The 14794-nt window shown below is 47.7% G+C and overlaps 1 protein-coding gene across 2 annotated transcripts in view; it reads right to left on the bottom strand.

The window, feature by feature from the left end:
• SLC22A2 (solute carrier family 22 member 2) overlaps positions 1–14067 on the bottom strand; it is a 33587-nt gene extending 19520 nt beyond the window's left edge. For both annotated transcript variants that reach the window (XM_047769796.1, XM_047769797.1), the window contains exons 1-4: positions 13520–14067; positions 11751–11854; positions 4657–4811; positions 2207–2375 (exon numbers count right to left, since the gene is read on the bottom strand). In XM_047769796.1, coding sequence (XP_047625752.1) covers positions 2207–2375; positions 4657–4811; positions 11751–11854; positions 13520–13930 — 839 coding nt within the window. In that variant the 5' untranslated portion in view covers positions 13931–14067. The remainder of the gene's footprint in view (positions 1–2206; positions 2376–4656; positions 4812–11750; positions 11855–13519) is intronic.
• Positions 14068–14794: the final 727 nt, after the last annotated feature.

The raw sequence follows: 14794 nt of genomic DNA, 5'->3' as shown, positions 1-14794 counted from the left end.
TGGTGATGATGAGAGGGGATCTCCCAAGGAGAATGAGATGAGACATTGCGATCAGATGGGGCAACAATTTGAAAGCCAGCCAGCACACATTGGGAAGGTGAAGGACTTGAGAACCAGGTCAGAGCAGGCAGGGACTGGAGGTAGCTAACTTAGCGGGGGGAAGGCAGGATGCGTTCTGAGAGGCATATCCAGATACGTTAAGAACTGCCTAGTTGAACAGAAAGTAAGGTAAATTTTGAGGCTGTGAGTGCAGAGTTAGGAACACTGGGTAAACTCCACGGGAATGGGAATCCTTGCTCAGGGAAATGTCTCTTGAACCCGAGCTCGGGTTTGCTGGTTGACGGTCATCCTTGACGCTGTTGAAGCAGAGGCTGGATGATCAGCCACTGGGGGCTGTGCTGTGGGACTGGACTTCCGCCCTGGACAGGAAGCTGAGCCAGGTGTGCTGATGGCCTCCTGGGATGGTCAGTCAAGACAAGTGAAGCGCTGACCCCAACCAGCTCCTTCTGTGACGTCCACACCCCTGAGCCCCTCTAACCCTTCCTTTCTCTCCATGGGTGCCACCTCCCTCTTCTTCCATCCTGGCTCCTCGTCCTCAACTTGGACTTCAAAAACAGGTGTTTTTTTTGTGTTCTGCCCTACCCCCTTCCACTCCTGGCCCCGTTCATTTCCTCTGGGCCGTCCCATCCAGCCCACAGCTGCCACAGACATGAATTGGACTTGAATTCCTCATCCTTAAGCTTCACTGCCCCCGGATGTCTGCACGGAGATGTCCTTCCAGGGTCTCAAGTTCCAAATGCCCAAAGCTCATCTTTCCTTCCAAATCCGCCCCCCTTCTCCTGTTCCTTATTTCTGAACAACACATGGACCCACAAGCCTACACTCTGGGTGTCATCCACTAGGGACCTCCTCTCTCTAAACCTCCACAATTTAGTCTGTCACCAAGCTCTGTCATTGCCACCTTATTAAAGTTTATAATGTTTCCTCTTCACACCTACAACTTCTGTCTTAATTCGGGCCCTTGTCTCCTCTTGCAAGAATCATGGTGATAGTCTAACCCAGCCATCTGGACAAGAAATAACAAATTCCTAAGGGGATGGATTTGGAGAGAGAAAGGACACAAGGATGGAGCTAAGGGTTACTCTCAGAGTTTTACTGGCTTCTAGAGGAGAAACAGGCCTCCTGGGAAGGGTTGAATATTTAATTCACAGACAAAACAGCTATGGATGGGAAGAGCAGGTAGAAAGTCTAGGAACTAAATAAATGCGCTTTTGCAGGGGAGAGAGATTTGGTTAATAATCCAGCATCCCTCTTGGTTTATCTCAGGAAAACTTGCATTAGGAGTTTCTGATAGTTTTTGCTGTTCCTATTGCTTTCTATGTTTCTCTTGGGCAGGGCTGACAAACATGTTTTCATTGCCCTGCTAACTCTGATTGACTGGTATGGTCTGGCTGGGGTGCCCTGTTGGCCTTCTCAGGGATAAAGACTGCAGTGATTGATTGGGGATGTCTGCTTTGGGCATGGACATGGGAAATGGTGACACGAGTGCCATAATTCATCTTCTCTCTTCTGGGGCAGAATAAGAACACTAATATTGTCAGTCTCTTTAAAGGGTGTCACGGCCACTATAAGCTAATTTAAACTCCACATAAATAATATGAAAGTGTGAGGATTTAAACGCCACATAAATAATATGAAAATGTGAGATCCAAGTCATAAGACTCTTAAGCTCAAAGTGAAAGAACATTTGATTTCCAGAGACAATGGTTGAAGCATGTGATTTTTATCCCTGAAACATAGACTTGAGTTTCCTGTGAAACAAAAGAATGAAGAAAATCTTCATAGCTTGGAAGGAGGGTCTGCATTTTGGAAGACAGCCTTTTTTTTTTTTTTTGGTCTTCTTAGGGCCGCAGCTGCATCATATGGAAGCTCCCGGGCTAGGGGTCAAATTGGAGCTGTAGCCGCCCGCCTACACCACAGCCACAGCCACCGAGATCTAAGCCACGTCTGCGACCGACACCACAGCTCATGGCAAAGCTGTGTTCTTTAATCCACTGAGTGAGGCCAGGGATTGAACCCACATCCTCATGGAAACTAGTTGGGTTCGTTACCGCTGGGACACAAAGGGAACTCTGAAGACAGCATTTTTAGCTAAAGAAAATATTTAATATTTTAATTTATTTCTTTTTTGTTCAGCTGGACTTACCAGTAATAGAACAAGAAGCAGAAGTTGGGCAGAGTCACGGTGAACTGCAGCCACCTCCAGTGTGGAAGTGCGTATGCCACCCCAGCAAGCACCAGGAGCCCAACGGTGAAGGCCACTTGGTAAAAGATCCCCACTGTTCTCCGATAGCTCAGCCCGACAAACTCTGTAACTGCAGAAAGAACCCCAACAGTCAACGCAAGCCAGCACAACAGTGGGCTGACTGTCCAAAGATGGGGAAACTAGAATGACAACCTCCAAAAAAAGCAGCCCAAATTCTAGAATTTTCTATATAGCCCTCTGAAAAAGTAAAAATGTTCTTTGGGGCCTATTTTATTGCAATTTTTGATGTTGAGTTAATTAATATAACTTCTTATAATCCCACATTACCTGGTGTGAAAGTCCTACCACCTCAAACAACACATGATTTACAGAATAATTTTAAGGACACATGCAATTATATTTCAGATACACACAAAATGTTCATCTAGAGTAATAAAGCAGTGATAATTTAGGACCCGAATAAATGAATCAAACCTTGACTTTAGAGCATAGACAGTTTTCATATAAATGAATAGCCCAGTTTAACTTGTTTCCGTACATGAGTTGGCCATTTTCTTGACTGTCCCATTAATGTGTTTCAATGGCTTGCAAACCCAGGGATGAATTTCCAAGCTGACCGGAGTCAGCTAGTACTGGCTTGGAGAGCCGATTTCTACATTTTCAGAAATGTGACAAGCTGGTTTTTAACCCATTGCTAACTCAAGATCAGTCCTGACAGGAGTCTTTACAACCTAGAAACTGGACAACACTATGAATCAGGCTCTTTGTTTTCCAAGAGCCAGTTAATTGACATAACATGGCATAATAATCAGCCGCATCCCACCCCATGGCTACACCACGACAGACTGTAAAGTCTGTGGTGCATGGATTTAGGAAATGGTCATTGTTATGACACAGACACGCAAGAATTGGGGTTCCAGCTATTCCACGAACTCAGGGTTTTGTTTTGAATATTTGGTAATCGTGTTAAAGACGTCAACAATTTTTAAACCAAAGAGAAATTATTTCTATAAATTACTGTGAATAATCCAAAAGCATTTAAAAGGAGAGTTAAACAAAATTACGCATATGTTCAATAAATAGAATTGCCTTCCTTCAGTGTGGCTGGGAGAAGGTCGTGGAGAAGGTCGGGGCGCCGGGTAGAAAGAAGGCACCGCATGGCAGGTGAGCCTTCAGGACATGCAGAGGGACCGGAGAGAAAATGAGTGGGAGAAGGCTGAAATGTAAATTCAAATTCCACATACTTCTACACGTCCTGTGTTCTAGAAGCCAATTTCTCATGCAATCACCACGTACATTAATTCCTTTGTTGTCTAAATGTAGATCAGGCGACCCCATGACAGGCACCGAAGTGTATTTAGCATCATCTCCTCGTCATCTCAAAGAATTCCCCAAATTAACTCTCCTGGGTAAAATTTTAAGCACACATATTCTAGTGCTCTTGTGCAAAACGAGAGATGTATTCATCTTATTTGAATTTCAGTGTCCATTTCCCTGAGTACAGATGCTATTTGAATGCAGCTCTGAAGGGAAAGGACTTATGGAGTGAATTCCCAGTATGTGATTGTGGTGGAAATTCATCTTCCTTTAAGGATGCTTTGCTGTCATAATTCAGATATTCTCCTATGATCCATGGAGCTTGAGCATAACCAGCTCCTAATGAGTAGGATGTAAATGATATTCCCGGCCCTACGCATGGCTTCCCGAGGAACTGAGATTGACCGCATACTTGTATCCTCAGTTTCCTTGCGTATAAACTATGAGGATAACTATGAGAGTTTCCTGGTGGGCTAGTGGTTAGGACTCAGTACTTTCACTGAGGTGGCCTAGGTTCCATCCCTGGTCTGGTAAGTGATCCCACATCAAGCCAGTGCATATGTGGCCAAGGAAGAAAGAAAGAAAAAAGGAAGGAAGAAAAGAAGGAAGGCAGGAACAATGAAAGAAAGAAAAAAGAAAGAAAGAAGAAAAGAAGGAAATGAAAACTGAGGATAACTGCGGTTTACTAGAATGGCTATTTTCAAAGAAATACAGTCCCTTATAAATGTAATACATTTCTCATAGTGGATTTTTTTCTCTGTGTAGCCTAATAGGCTGGATTTTCTCTCTATGAAACACCCCAGGGTACAGAAAGCAAAATTCCTAAAGTTATATAAGAACTTGGATGGCATAATGTTTACCCTCATTTCTGCTTCCTCATCTTCTTCATAGGAGGAATGCAGAATGAGTTTACTGAAAAGACTTCAGAAATGCTTTCGATACAGGAAAAAAATCTTTCGACATTGACTTGAAGCTGAGTCCCCTCTTCTGCGCCCCCCCACCCCCCATCTGGCAGGTTGTATTTTGGCAGCAACTCCCTTTGCTCCCCCAGCTACCGCCACAGGTGTTCTTACTCAGGATGTAGCCTATCATCCAGCCTGCCTTGCTGACCAGTCCCTGGATCAAGCGAAAAACGAGCATCCACGTATAGGTTGGGGAGATGGCCGTGAGGACTCCGGACACCGCGTTGATGAGGATTGTGAGCAAGAGGCAGAGCTTACGGCCAAACCTGCAGGGAGGAAACAGAGGGGGAGTAGAATTCCATTCACTCGGAGAAAACCCTTAGACCAAAGCAGAGGTCACCGCTGAAGGATGGAAGCTGAACGTTCAGATGGACACCCAGGAAGGGAGCCCTCCTTCAGGTCACGTCCGGCAGGACTTCTCATCGGAGCATCATGTATCGACTTGAAGCACAGTGAACCCCATTCACCCTGGACTGGAGCCCTTCTCAGCCCCACACAGAGTGGGGGCAGGGGGGCGCACAGGGAAGGGGAAGGGGTGTTTTTTCAGGCCGCCCACTGCCGATCGCCCCAGGAGCCCATTCGGGGCTTCCATCATCACCCAAGCTGGGCCTTTGCACCAACAGTCTTAAGCAGCGGCCCACCCAGGATCTTTTGCTTTAGAAAAAAAACGGAGTTCAGTGCTCCGGGTCCTTCCCCATCCATTTCCCACACTGCCTCTGGACACTGTGGTATTGTTGTCTCCATGGAAACGGTGGGACAATGGGGTCCCCTTGCATGTCGCCATCCCAGAGGGCCTTCGCTGTGGAGCTGGGCAGCTTCTGCACATTTTATTTGTGGGGCTTGGATTTTGTCTGTTTAGGGACCTGGAGAATCATATCAGTACCCAGAGCAGAAGAGAATGTGTAACCTTGACCTTACCCCTTCCTGTGATGTCCAGCGAGTGTGCCGGCCTTTCTCCACTGTCTCATCTGGACAAGACCTGTCTGATCCCACCGGCAGAGGATTAAGAGCAATATTACACTTAAAGAGCTGGGTGCCCAGCCCTCCCCCTCCCTCCCTGTGCAAAGCTGACTCGAGGCTCAGTCTCTCATTTTCCCATTTTATCAGGTCCTCCTGGTTTTGTTCTAAAGGACGTCCTAATCAGCTGTTAGGGGATATGTTAAAATTTCTTCATAGCAAGTGATGTTTTACTTAATCCTTTTTTTTAAGGGCCACTCCCATGGCATATGGAGGTTCCCAGGCTGGGGGTCCAGCTGGAGCTGCTGCCGCCAGCCTACACCACAGCCACAGCAACGCCGGATCTGAGCTGCATCTGCGACCTACACGACAGTTCACAGCCACGCCAAATCCTTAACCCACTGAGTGAGGCCAGGGATCAAACCTGCATCCTCATGGTTCCTAGTTGGATTCGTTTCCTCTGCGCCATGAGGGGAGCTCCGATTTTATTTCATTTTTGTTTATCTACTTCAAACTGAATGTCACTGTGTTGCCTCGTATTAGCAGGGTACATTCGATGTGGCCGGACATCTTTTAACCGTCCCTCTTCTCTTAGGCACCTCTGATCTAGTGACCATTTGAATACTGACCATCTGAAAACAACTGGCAACATCATTAATAGTTACCTGGGGAGTTCCCGTCATGGCGCAGTGGTTAACGAATCCGACTGGGAACCATGAGGTTGAGGGTTCGGTCCCTGCCCTTGCTCAGTGGGTTAACGATCCGGCGTTGCCATGAGCTGTGGTGTAGGTTGCAGATGTGGCTCGGATCCCGAGTTGCTGTGGCTCTGGTGTAGGCTGGTGGCTACAGCTCCAATTCAACCCCTAGCCTGGGAACCTCCATATGCCTCGGGGGCGGCCCAAGAAATAGCAACAACAACAACAACAACAGCAACAAAGACAAAAGACAAAAAAAAAAAAAAAGTTACCTGGGATTCTTAATGCTTTAAATCTCAAATGTAAAGACATGGAGAACAAACACACTTGTGGTTGCCGAGGGGGAGGGGAGGGGGAGGGGGAGGGATGGATTAGGAGTTTGGGGTTCGTAGATGCAAACTATTATATTTAGAATGGATGAGCCATGAGGTCTTACAGTGCAGCGCAGGGCACTGTCTCCAGTCTCTTGGGATAGAACACGATGGAAGAGCATATGAGAAAAAGATTGGTCACTTTGCTGTACAGCAGAAACGGGCACGACACTGTAAATCAACTGTACTCTAATAAAAATTTTTACAAGAGTAATAAATATGCAAAAGGTATCTCTCCCTGATTATGTTACTGCGTCTGACCATTCTGTACATTCATGAGGTTTTTTTTATACCTATCTCCTGTATTTGTATGGGGAGAATGCCATATATCGGTGCATTATTTCTAGCCAACTCTGTTCGGTGACCTCACTTCGGAAGCTTGGGATGGACCCCTGTGGGAATACTGACACCGCTGAGATCAGCAGCTCCTCCAAATCAGGGCTTTTTCCGTTAGAGAGCCAGTTGTTAAACATTTAAAGCCTGGCATTACATCACTGATGCTTACAGTAAAAAACCTGGAATTGGTGAGAGATTCCTTTTGTGTGTCAGGTGATCCTGAAAATCATTCCTTGGACAGTTTGAATGATGAAATAAATTCGACATCTTAGAAAAGGTTTATTGAGCATATGTTCTCCCTCCTCCCTTTCATCCTTCTTTCCTTCATCCGCAAAGCCGACTCTCAGAGAGTTTTGCAACTTCCTGTAAGACTCAGCATCCTTATTACAACCCATTCATAAGCTCCTCCCAACTTTCTTCTAAAAGACACACCCCCCCTCAGTTCCCTTTGTGACTCAATGGGTTAAGAACCCAACTGGCATCCATGAGGATGTGGGTTTGATCCCTGGCTTCGCTCAGTGGGTGAAGGATCTGGTGTTGCCCCAAGCTGCAGTGTAGGTCCCAGATGTGGTAGGTCAAAGATGTGGCTCAGATCTGGCACGGCTGTGGTATAGGCTGGCAGCTGCAGCTCCGACTGGACCCCTAGCCAGGAACTTCCATATGCCCAGGTGTGGCCCTAAAAACAAAAGACAAACAAACAAAAAAATAAAAGACACCCCGTCAACTTTAGGTCACATTTTCAAAATTCCTTGTACAATGAGGTCTGACGGCACAGCACAGGGAGCTGTACCCAATCTCTTGTGACAGAACATGATGGAGGATAATGTGAGAAAAAGAACATGTGTGTGTGTGTGTGTGTGTGTGTGTGTGTGTGTCTGTGTGTGTGTATGACTAGGTCACTTTGCTGTACAGTAGCAATTGACCCAACATTGTAAATCAGCTATTCTTTAATAAAAAATTAAAAAGAAATAAAAATTCCTCGTAGCAGACAATCTATTTTAATTAAGGCTGGTTTAATCTATAATACGAAATGGGTTTCTATGAGATTCTTGCCCCAGGGTATAAACTTGACAATTATTCAGAAATAGGCCTTACGTGTGCAAAAGATAGCGTGAGAGTGTCCTTTTGGGGCCCTACGGTGGTTGTCTTCTTACACCCTCTGACTTGCACACACAAACAAGAGAAAGGGGCAACAACCACCAAAACTTCAGGTGGGTTAAGAAAAAGAAATGGAAGTAGGTTCACAGCTTTGGGTGGAAGAATAATGAGTCAGCACCTTTGCACGGGAGTTTTCAGCCAGAGGGACAGAGTCATGAGCTCATCCAAGAAGGTGGATAATTGACTGGGTTATAAGGTAGGAATGTGCAGTCAGGAAAGAAGTATACCCAGACTCCTACTCTTTGGGTAGGATGAGAATAATTAACTCCTTTATTTAACCAGCCGTGAGGCTCGGTCACTTCTGTGCGGGCGCGTCGAGTGTTGGAATCTGCTCCTTACGGAGAAGGAAGGCGTGGAGAGGGAGCAGGGGCCAGCGGGCTGGGCAGCCACCTGCTGCAGCAGGTGGACTCTGGACCTCCCTCGTCAGGGTGTCTGTCCTGACTTAAAGGGTCATCTCTAAACCACGGTCCTCACTTCTGTGACAATAAAAGTCAAAGTGGATGGAGTTCCCGATGTGGCACAATGGGTTAAGAATCCTGAGCTGCTGCAGCTGTGGCCCAGGTCAAAGCTGTGGCTCAGATTCCATCCCTGGCCTGGGAAATTCCACATGCCACGGGCACGGCTACTAAAAAAGAAAACAAAGGTACAAACCAATGACCTCCCTCTGTACCCCCCGAGGCTCTTGGCCACACAGAGTGCCAGCAAGAGACTTGAACGGAGTCTGAGTGGATACAGAAGTGGTGTCACACCCAGGGCTGCTTGTGGCCAAGCACCCCCCCTGTCACCGTCCCTCCCTCCTGCTGCCACAGGGGGCTTGGGGCCTTGAAAAGTCAGATTCCCCAGAGGAGGCGATTGACGAAGCTGTCCTTATTAATTTTTTTTTTTTTTTTTGGTTTTTAGGGCTGCACCCGCAGCATATGAAGGTTCCCAGGCTAGGGGTCCAATCAGAACTACAGCTGCCAGCCTACGCCAGAGCCACAGCAACACCAGATCCGAGCCGAGTCTGGGACCTACACCACAGCTCACGGCAATGACGGATCCTTAACCCACTGAGCAAGGCCAGGGATCGAACACACAACCTCATGGTTCCCAGTCAGGTTTGTTAACTGCTGAGCCATGACAGGAATTCCATGTCCTTATTAATCTTTAACACATTTGCTAGTTTTAATCCAGACTGACAGCTTAGTATCATCCGAGAAGATATTCTACCTACATTTAATACTAAACTCAGAGGTTTGGGTTTGGGTTTATCAAAGATATAGTGGGAGGGGGACAAGCATAAATGTCTACCGTTTGTTTTAGAATTAAATAGGGAATTTTTTTTTTTTTTGTCTTTTTGCCATTTCTTGGGCCGCTCCCACGGCATATGGAGGTTCCCAGGCTAGGGGTCGAATCAGAGCTGTAGCCACAGACCTACACCAGAGCCACAGTCACATGGGATCCGAGCTGCATCTGCAACCTACACCACAGTTCACGACAACGCCAGATCCTTAACCCACAGAGCAAGGCCAGGGATTGAACCCGCAATCTCATGGTTCCTAGTCTGATTCATTAACCTCTGAGCCACGACAGAAACACCAAATAGGGAATTATTATGTTATGCTATTTTATTTTATTTTTGTCTTTTGTCTTTTTTTTTTTTAGGACTGCACCCACGGCATATGGAGGTTCTCAGGCTAGGGGTTCAATCGGAGCTACAGCTGCCGGCCTACACCACAGCCACTGCAACGATGGATCCGAGCTGCGTCTGTGACCTACACCACAGGTCACAGCAACGCCAGGTCCGTAACTATATAGGGAATTATTTGATTATAAGTTATAACATAGAATTATATTCAAAATAAATTCTAAATATAATTACTTTTTAAAATGTTATTTTATTTTTTATTTTTTATTTTTGTCTTTTTGCCTTTTCTAGGGCCACACCCACAGCATATGGAGATTCCCAGGCTTGGGGTCTAATCTGAGCTGCAGCTGCCAGCCTACACCACAGCCACATCAGTGCCAGATCCGAGCCGCGTCTGCGACCTACACCATAGCTCATGGCAATGCCGGATCCTTAACCCACTGAGCAAGGCCAGGGATTGAACCCACAACCTCATGGTTCCTAGTCAGCTTCATTAACCACTGAGCCACGACGGGAACTCCTAAAATAAGTTATTTTATAATAAATTGTACAAGGTTGTACATTTATTATATAGCGATATAGCATATGTCACCAGGTGACTAATGATGAAGGAGAAGGGGACTCTCCATAATGTTGCCCGCAGGGCCTGGCACAGGGAAACCACTCAGTAAACAGTCAATATTACGGATATTAAATAATTGGCCCTGGAGTTCCCATCGTGGCGCAGCGGAAATGAATCTGACGAGCATCCATGAGGATGCAGGTTCAATCCCTGGCCTCGCTCAGTGCTTAAGGATCTGGGCTTGCTGTGGCTGTGGCTTAGGCCAGTGGCTATAGCTCTGATTCAACCCCTAGCCTGGGAACTTCCATATGCCAAGGGCGAGGTCCTAAAAAGACAAATAAATAAAGAGCCCTGCTAGCCAAATTATGTAAGGTGCTTATCAAACATAAAGCTGTTTATTTTTTTTTTGTTCCTCTCCTTTTGGGGACTTCTTAAAATATCTAATTAGTCATCAACAGAGTAAAGAGGAACGTCCAGCGCGGTGAATCCAGGATGACAAAATGATGGATAAATGAGAGACACAGGAATAGCTGGATCAGTCTGTGTCACTGGCAACCAGCTCCCGAAGACCCCGACCCATGAGAGAGGACCCTTTGCCGAACGTTCCACGTGGGAGGTCTCTCGGGAGATATGACATAACAGAATTAGATAGTTACCTCCACTGAGAGGACACCCTGTTTCCCTGTCACCAAATTGACTCATAGGTACCATAAATATAATTACATCTGGCCCCAGGGCCCCCATTCAGGAATTCTGTGGCCCCTCGGGCTCAGAAAAGAACAATAGGTACACACACACACACACACACACACACACACACACACACACACACACAGAGTTCCCGATGTGGCACAGCAGAAACGAATCTGACTAGGAACCATGAGGGGCGGGTTCGATCCCTGGCCTTGCTCGGTGGGTTAAGGATCCAGCCTTGCCGTGAGCTGTGGTGTAGGTCATAGACGTGGCTCGGATCTGGTGTTGCTGTGACTGTGGCTTAGGCCGGCGGCTGTAGCTCCGATTGGACCCCTAGCCTGGGAACTTTTATACGCCGTGGGTGCCGCCCTAAAAAGACAAAAAAAAAAAAAAAAGACAATAGGTAGCAGCAGTTATCTGGTTCAGGTACAGGACAGGGAGGCAGAGGATGAAGCTCAGAAGCCCCAAAGGCACAGGACCAGGAGGATGATATGAGGCCAAAGAATGAACTGGGATCAAAGCATCCATCACTCTCCCTTCCAACCCTAAGCTTCGGGACGTTGCACCAAGAGCTACCACTGCCTAAGGTTCAAACATCCCCTTGAGGCCCTCAAGAATTAGAAACTAGAGACATCGGTCATGCTTATGGAAGCCGCAGATGAAATCTAAGCCTCAGGACAATCGACATTAGACCAGGAATTGGGGGTCCGTGTGCTCTGGGAAAGGATGGGATTCAAGTCCAGGCAGGTGAATCCGAGCGCTCTCCTGGGACTGTTTAAATTCTACCACCTTTGCCCCGCACCTACCTGTCTGCGACGTAGCCGATGCCCACAGAACCGATAAAGAATCCTACATTCACAGCCGACTGAAACAGGTCCAGCAACCAGGAGTTGGCGCATACCAGGTCGAACTGCGAGGGCCGAGGGGTGTCCCGAGTCAGGAGGGAGAGAAAACAAAATCCGGTTAGATGCCACGGAGCCCGGGGGCCTCAGGAGATGTTCTTTGCATTGCCCCAACGTGGCTGAGTGCCAAGTAACCAACTGTTTTTTGCTTAGATAAATCTTTACACAAGCGAAAGATGTGTCCTGCAGTCTATTTTGCGTCATTGGGTTAACCTCTATTTTGGCTAAATCAGCTGAAATTGGGTAATGACTTATGTGCGAAACCATTTTCCTTCCTAATTTTAATACTCAGAGGCAAAGAGGAGCGCAGGCGCATAAGGACCCGCGTGTCACCGGGCCGGGGTGGGGGGGGGGGAAATTGGGCTGTTTGGTGCCTCTTTGCTGTCTCTTTAAATTTGGGGAATTAAGAGTATCTTGCTGGAGTTCCTGTGGTGGCGCAGTGGTTAGCCATGTGGTGCAGTAGGAACCATGAGGTCTTGGGTTTGATCCCTGGCCTCGCTCAGTGGGTTAAGGATCTGGTGTTGCCATGAGCTGTGGTGTAGATTGCAGAGGCAGCTCGGATCCCGCGTTGCTGTGGCTGTGGTGCAGGCCGGCGGCTACAGCTCCGATTCGATCCCTAGCCTGGGAACCTCTAATATGCCTCGGGAGCGGCCCTAGAAAAGGCAAAAAGACAAAAAAAAAAAAAAGAGTTGCGAATAGCTGTTTCCTGTGCTCTCCTTTGGAACAAGAGGTGGTGTTGAAGGAGGGACAGGTGCTGACCTGGAGGTCAGGAGGGAGGGTTTCTAGGGCTAACAGCTATCATTTTTTTGTTTTTTTGTTTTTTCACTCTGTGGCCTCGTGCAAAATTTTTCTCTGCTCTGGGCCTTGGTTTCCTCAGTCTGAACGAGTGAGATCGGCCTGGAAACCTCCAAAGTTGTAGGATGTTAAATCTATAATCCTCCACATCTCCTGTAACTCTCCGACAACTTTAGATCCTTTGAAAATGCTTCTCTACCTAAACACCTGTTCACAGAGATTATCTTCATATCATCCAAGCAGGTTTATTTCTTCCCCCAAGCGGTCCTTTTAAATTAAGCCCAGCAACTGGCTTTCTTTGTATTTGCAGAATAATTTCATCCCCCCCTTTTGCTTTGCCTCCAATAGAAACAATTTACTTTTTCTATTTATTAAAAAAGAGGCTTCCCAATTAGCTGTTAATGCCAAGTGCAGTTTTTAATAAAATAATCCCATAGCATCCGCTCCAATCCCATATGGTTTGATATGGACACTTTGAGCAAATTAGAAGAAATTAGCCATTGAGAGCAAAGCACATTGCGTCACGGCAGGGCCCTGTTTTGATGAATTCCAGGGGCTGCCGGTAACGGAGGCGAAGGTTGGGCTTTCGGAAAAAGCAGCAGCTTGAAAATTTCCCCTTTGCTGGCATTATTTCCAGGAATTCTGATACACTTTTGCTTGTCTATTACACCTGGACCTGTGTACATTGGAATCATTACTGTCAGAATTTCAAGTTTAAACTAACCTGCTCACCCTCCAGACAAATAAGAGCCTGGAGGTTTTTGTTGGAAACTAGGATTTTAACTCCAAAGAGCATGTCTGGGCTCCCCTGGGTAATTCCTTAAGAAAAGCTGCACTATGGGCTTCCTCTGTCCCTTCTAGGTCCCATGCGAACTTACCTCGGTGACGATGGAGGAGCCGGGCGTGTCGTACACCCAGCCATACCGACAGGGGCCCAGCGGCAGGTGGCTGCTGTTGGCGGCCAGGCTGGCCAGCGGGTCCACGCAGCCCAGGGCACTCTGGTTCCAGTCCACCTCGTAGCGGCGACACTGGCGGGGGAAGGCCTGGCCCGCCGGCCCCGGGCCTGGCACCGTGTAGTTCAGTTCCTCGGCCAGGCTCCAGCCGCATCTCTGGCTCAACTCGGCCACCCCGGGGCTCCGGCAGCGGTGGTCCGGGATGAAGCCGAGGAAGACGATGCCCACGTAGATTGGGGTGAATGCAGCCGAGAGCAGAGCTAGAAGGAAGAAGGTTTGTTTCTGGAAGAAGTTGAATTCCCCCGTGTGCTCCAGGATGTCGTCCACCGTCAGCATTTTCCCCTCCTGATGCTCCGGATGCTGCTTCCTGAGCTGCAGGTGCCGCTGGGATGAGCTGTGGGCAGCTCAGCACGGCTGCGACCAAGAGTCAACGGGTGAGCACTGGTTTACTTTAGAAGGCGCCCAGCCTTGGTCCAGACCTTTACAGGTCAGGCTGACTCCTCCTGCGGCTCCCCTGACCACCCCCCCCACCCCACCTCCTGGCAAGTCACGGGGTGAGATGCTGAGTTTATTGCAACATCGCTCCCAGAGTTGGTTGCAACCTCATGCCGACCCCCCACACACAATCCTTTCTCTCCACCGCACGGGGAGAAATCTGAGTGCTTTCACGTATCGCAGACCTGTTAATCTTTCTCTAGTAAACGGAGTGTCCAGGAAATTAATATATTCCTATCTCACCCACACAGCCAACCTCTTCTCTAAGGGGTTGCAGGGAAAACACGCACTCTTGGCCTGGCTCTCCCAGTGCAAAGTGAATCACGACCTGCGCTCAGAGCTCTCTTCCACATCCGAGGCGGTTTGCACATTCTATCGCTGGGCTCGTTCTGCAAACCACAGCAAGTGCGCTCGGATACCTGCTGGGCTGCTTGTTTGGACTCTTCGCGGATTTTATAATTCTGCTCTTGAAAGCATGAAAATCTGGCATGCTTGCCTTTGAACCCTGAAACCACTTAACCCGTTTGTGAGGAAAGAATAAAATGTTCTCCAAACACAAAGGTCAAGTGTAAATGCAGGCAGGAATGTTCTCATTCTGCTGCCGTTTAAGTGGTTCTGCCTGTGGTCTGGGAGGCCCCTTTAGGAGGGCGTTGGGTCCATCCAAAGGTGAAGGAAACAGGCAAACGTCTTTCCTGGTGGGGAAAG

The sequence above is a fragment of the Phacochoerus africanus genome, chromosome 2 (genome assembly GCF_016906955.1).
Source record: "Phacochoerus africanus isolate WHEZ1 chromosome 2, ROS_Pafr_v1, whole genome shotgun sequence".
NCBI lineage: Eukaryota > Metazoa > Chordata > Mammalia > Artiodactyla > Suidae > Phacochoerus > Phacochoerus africanus.
This window is presented reverse-complemented; position numbering and strand designations above follow the sequence as displayed.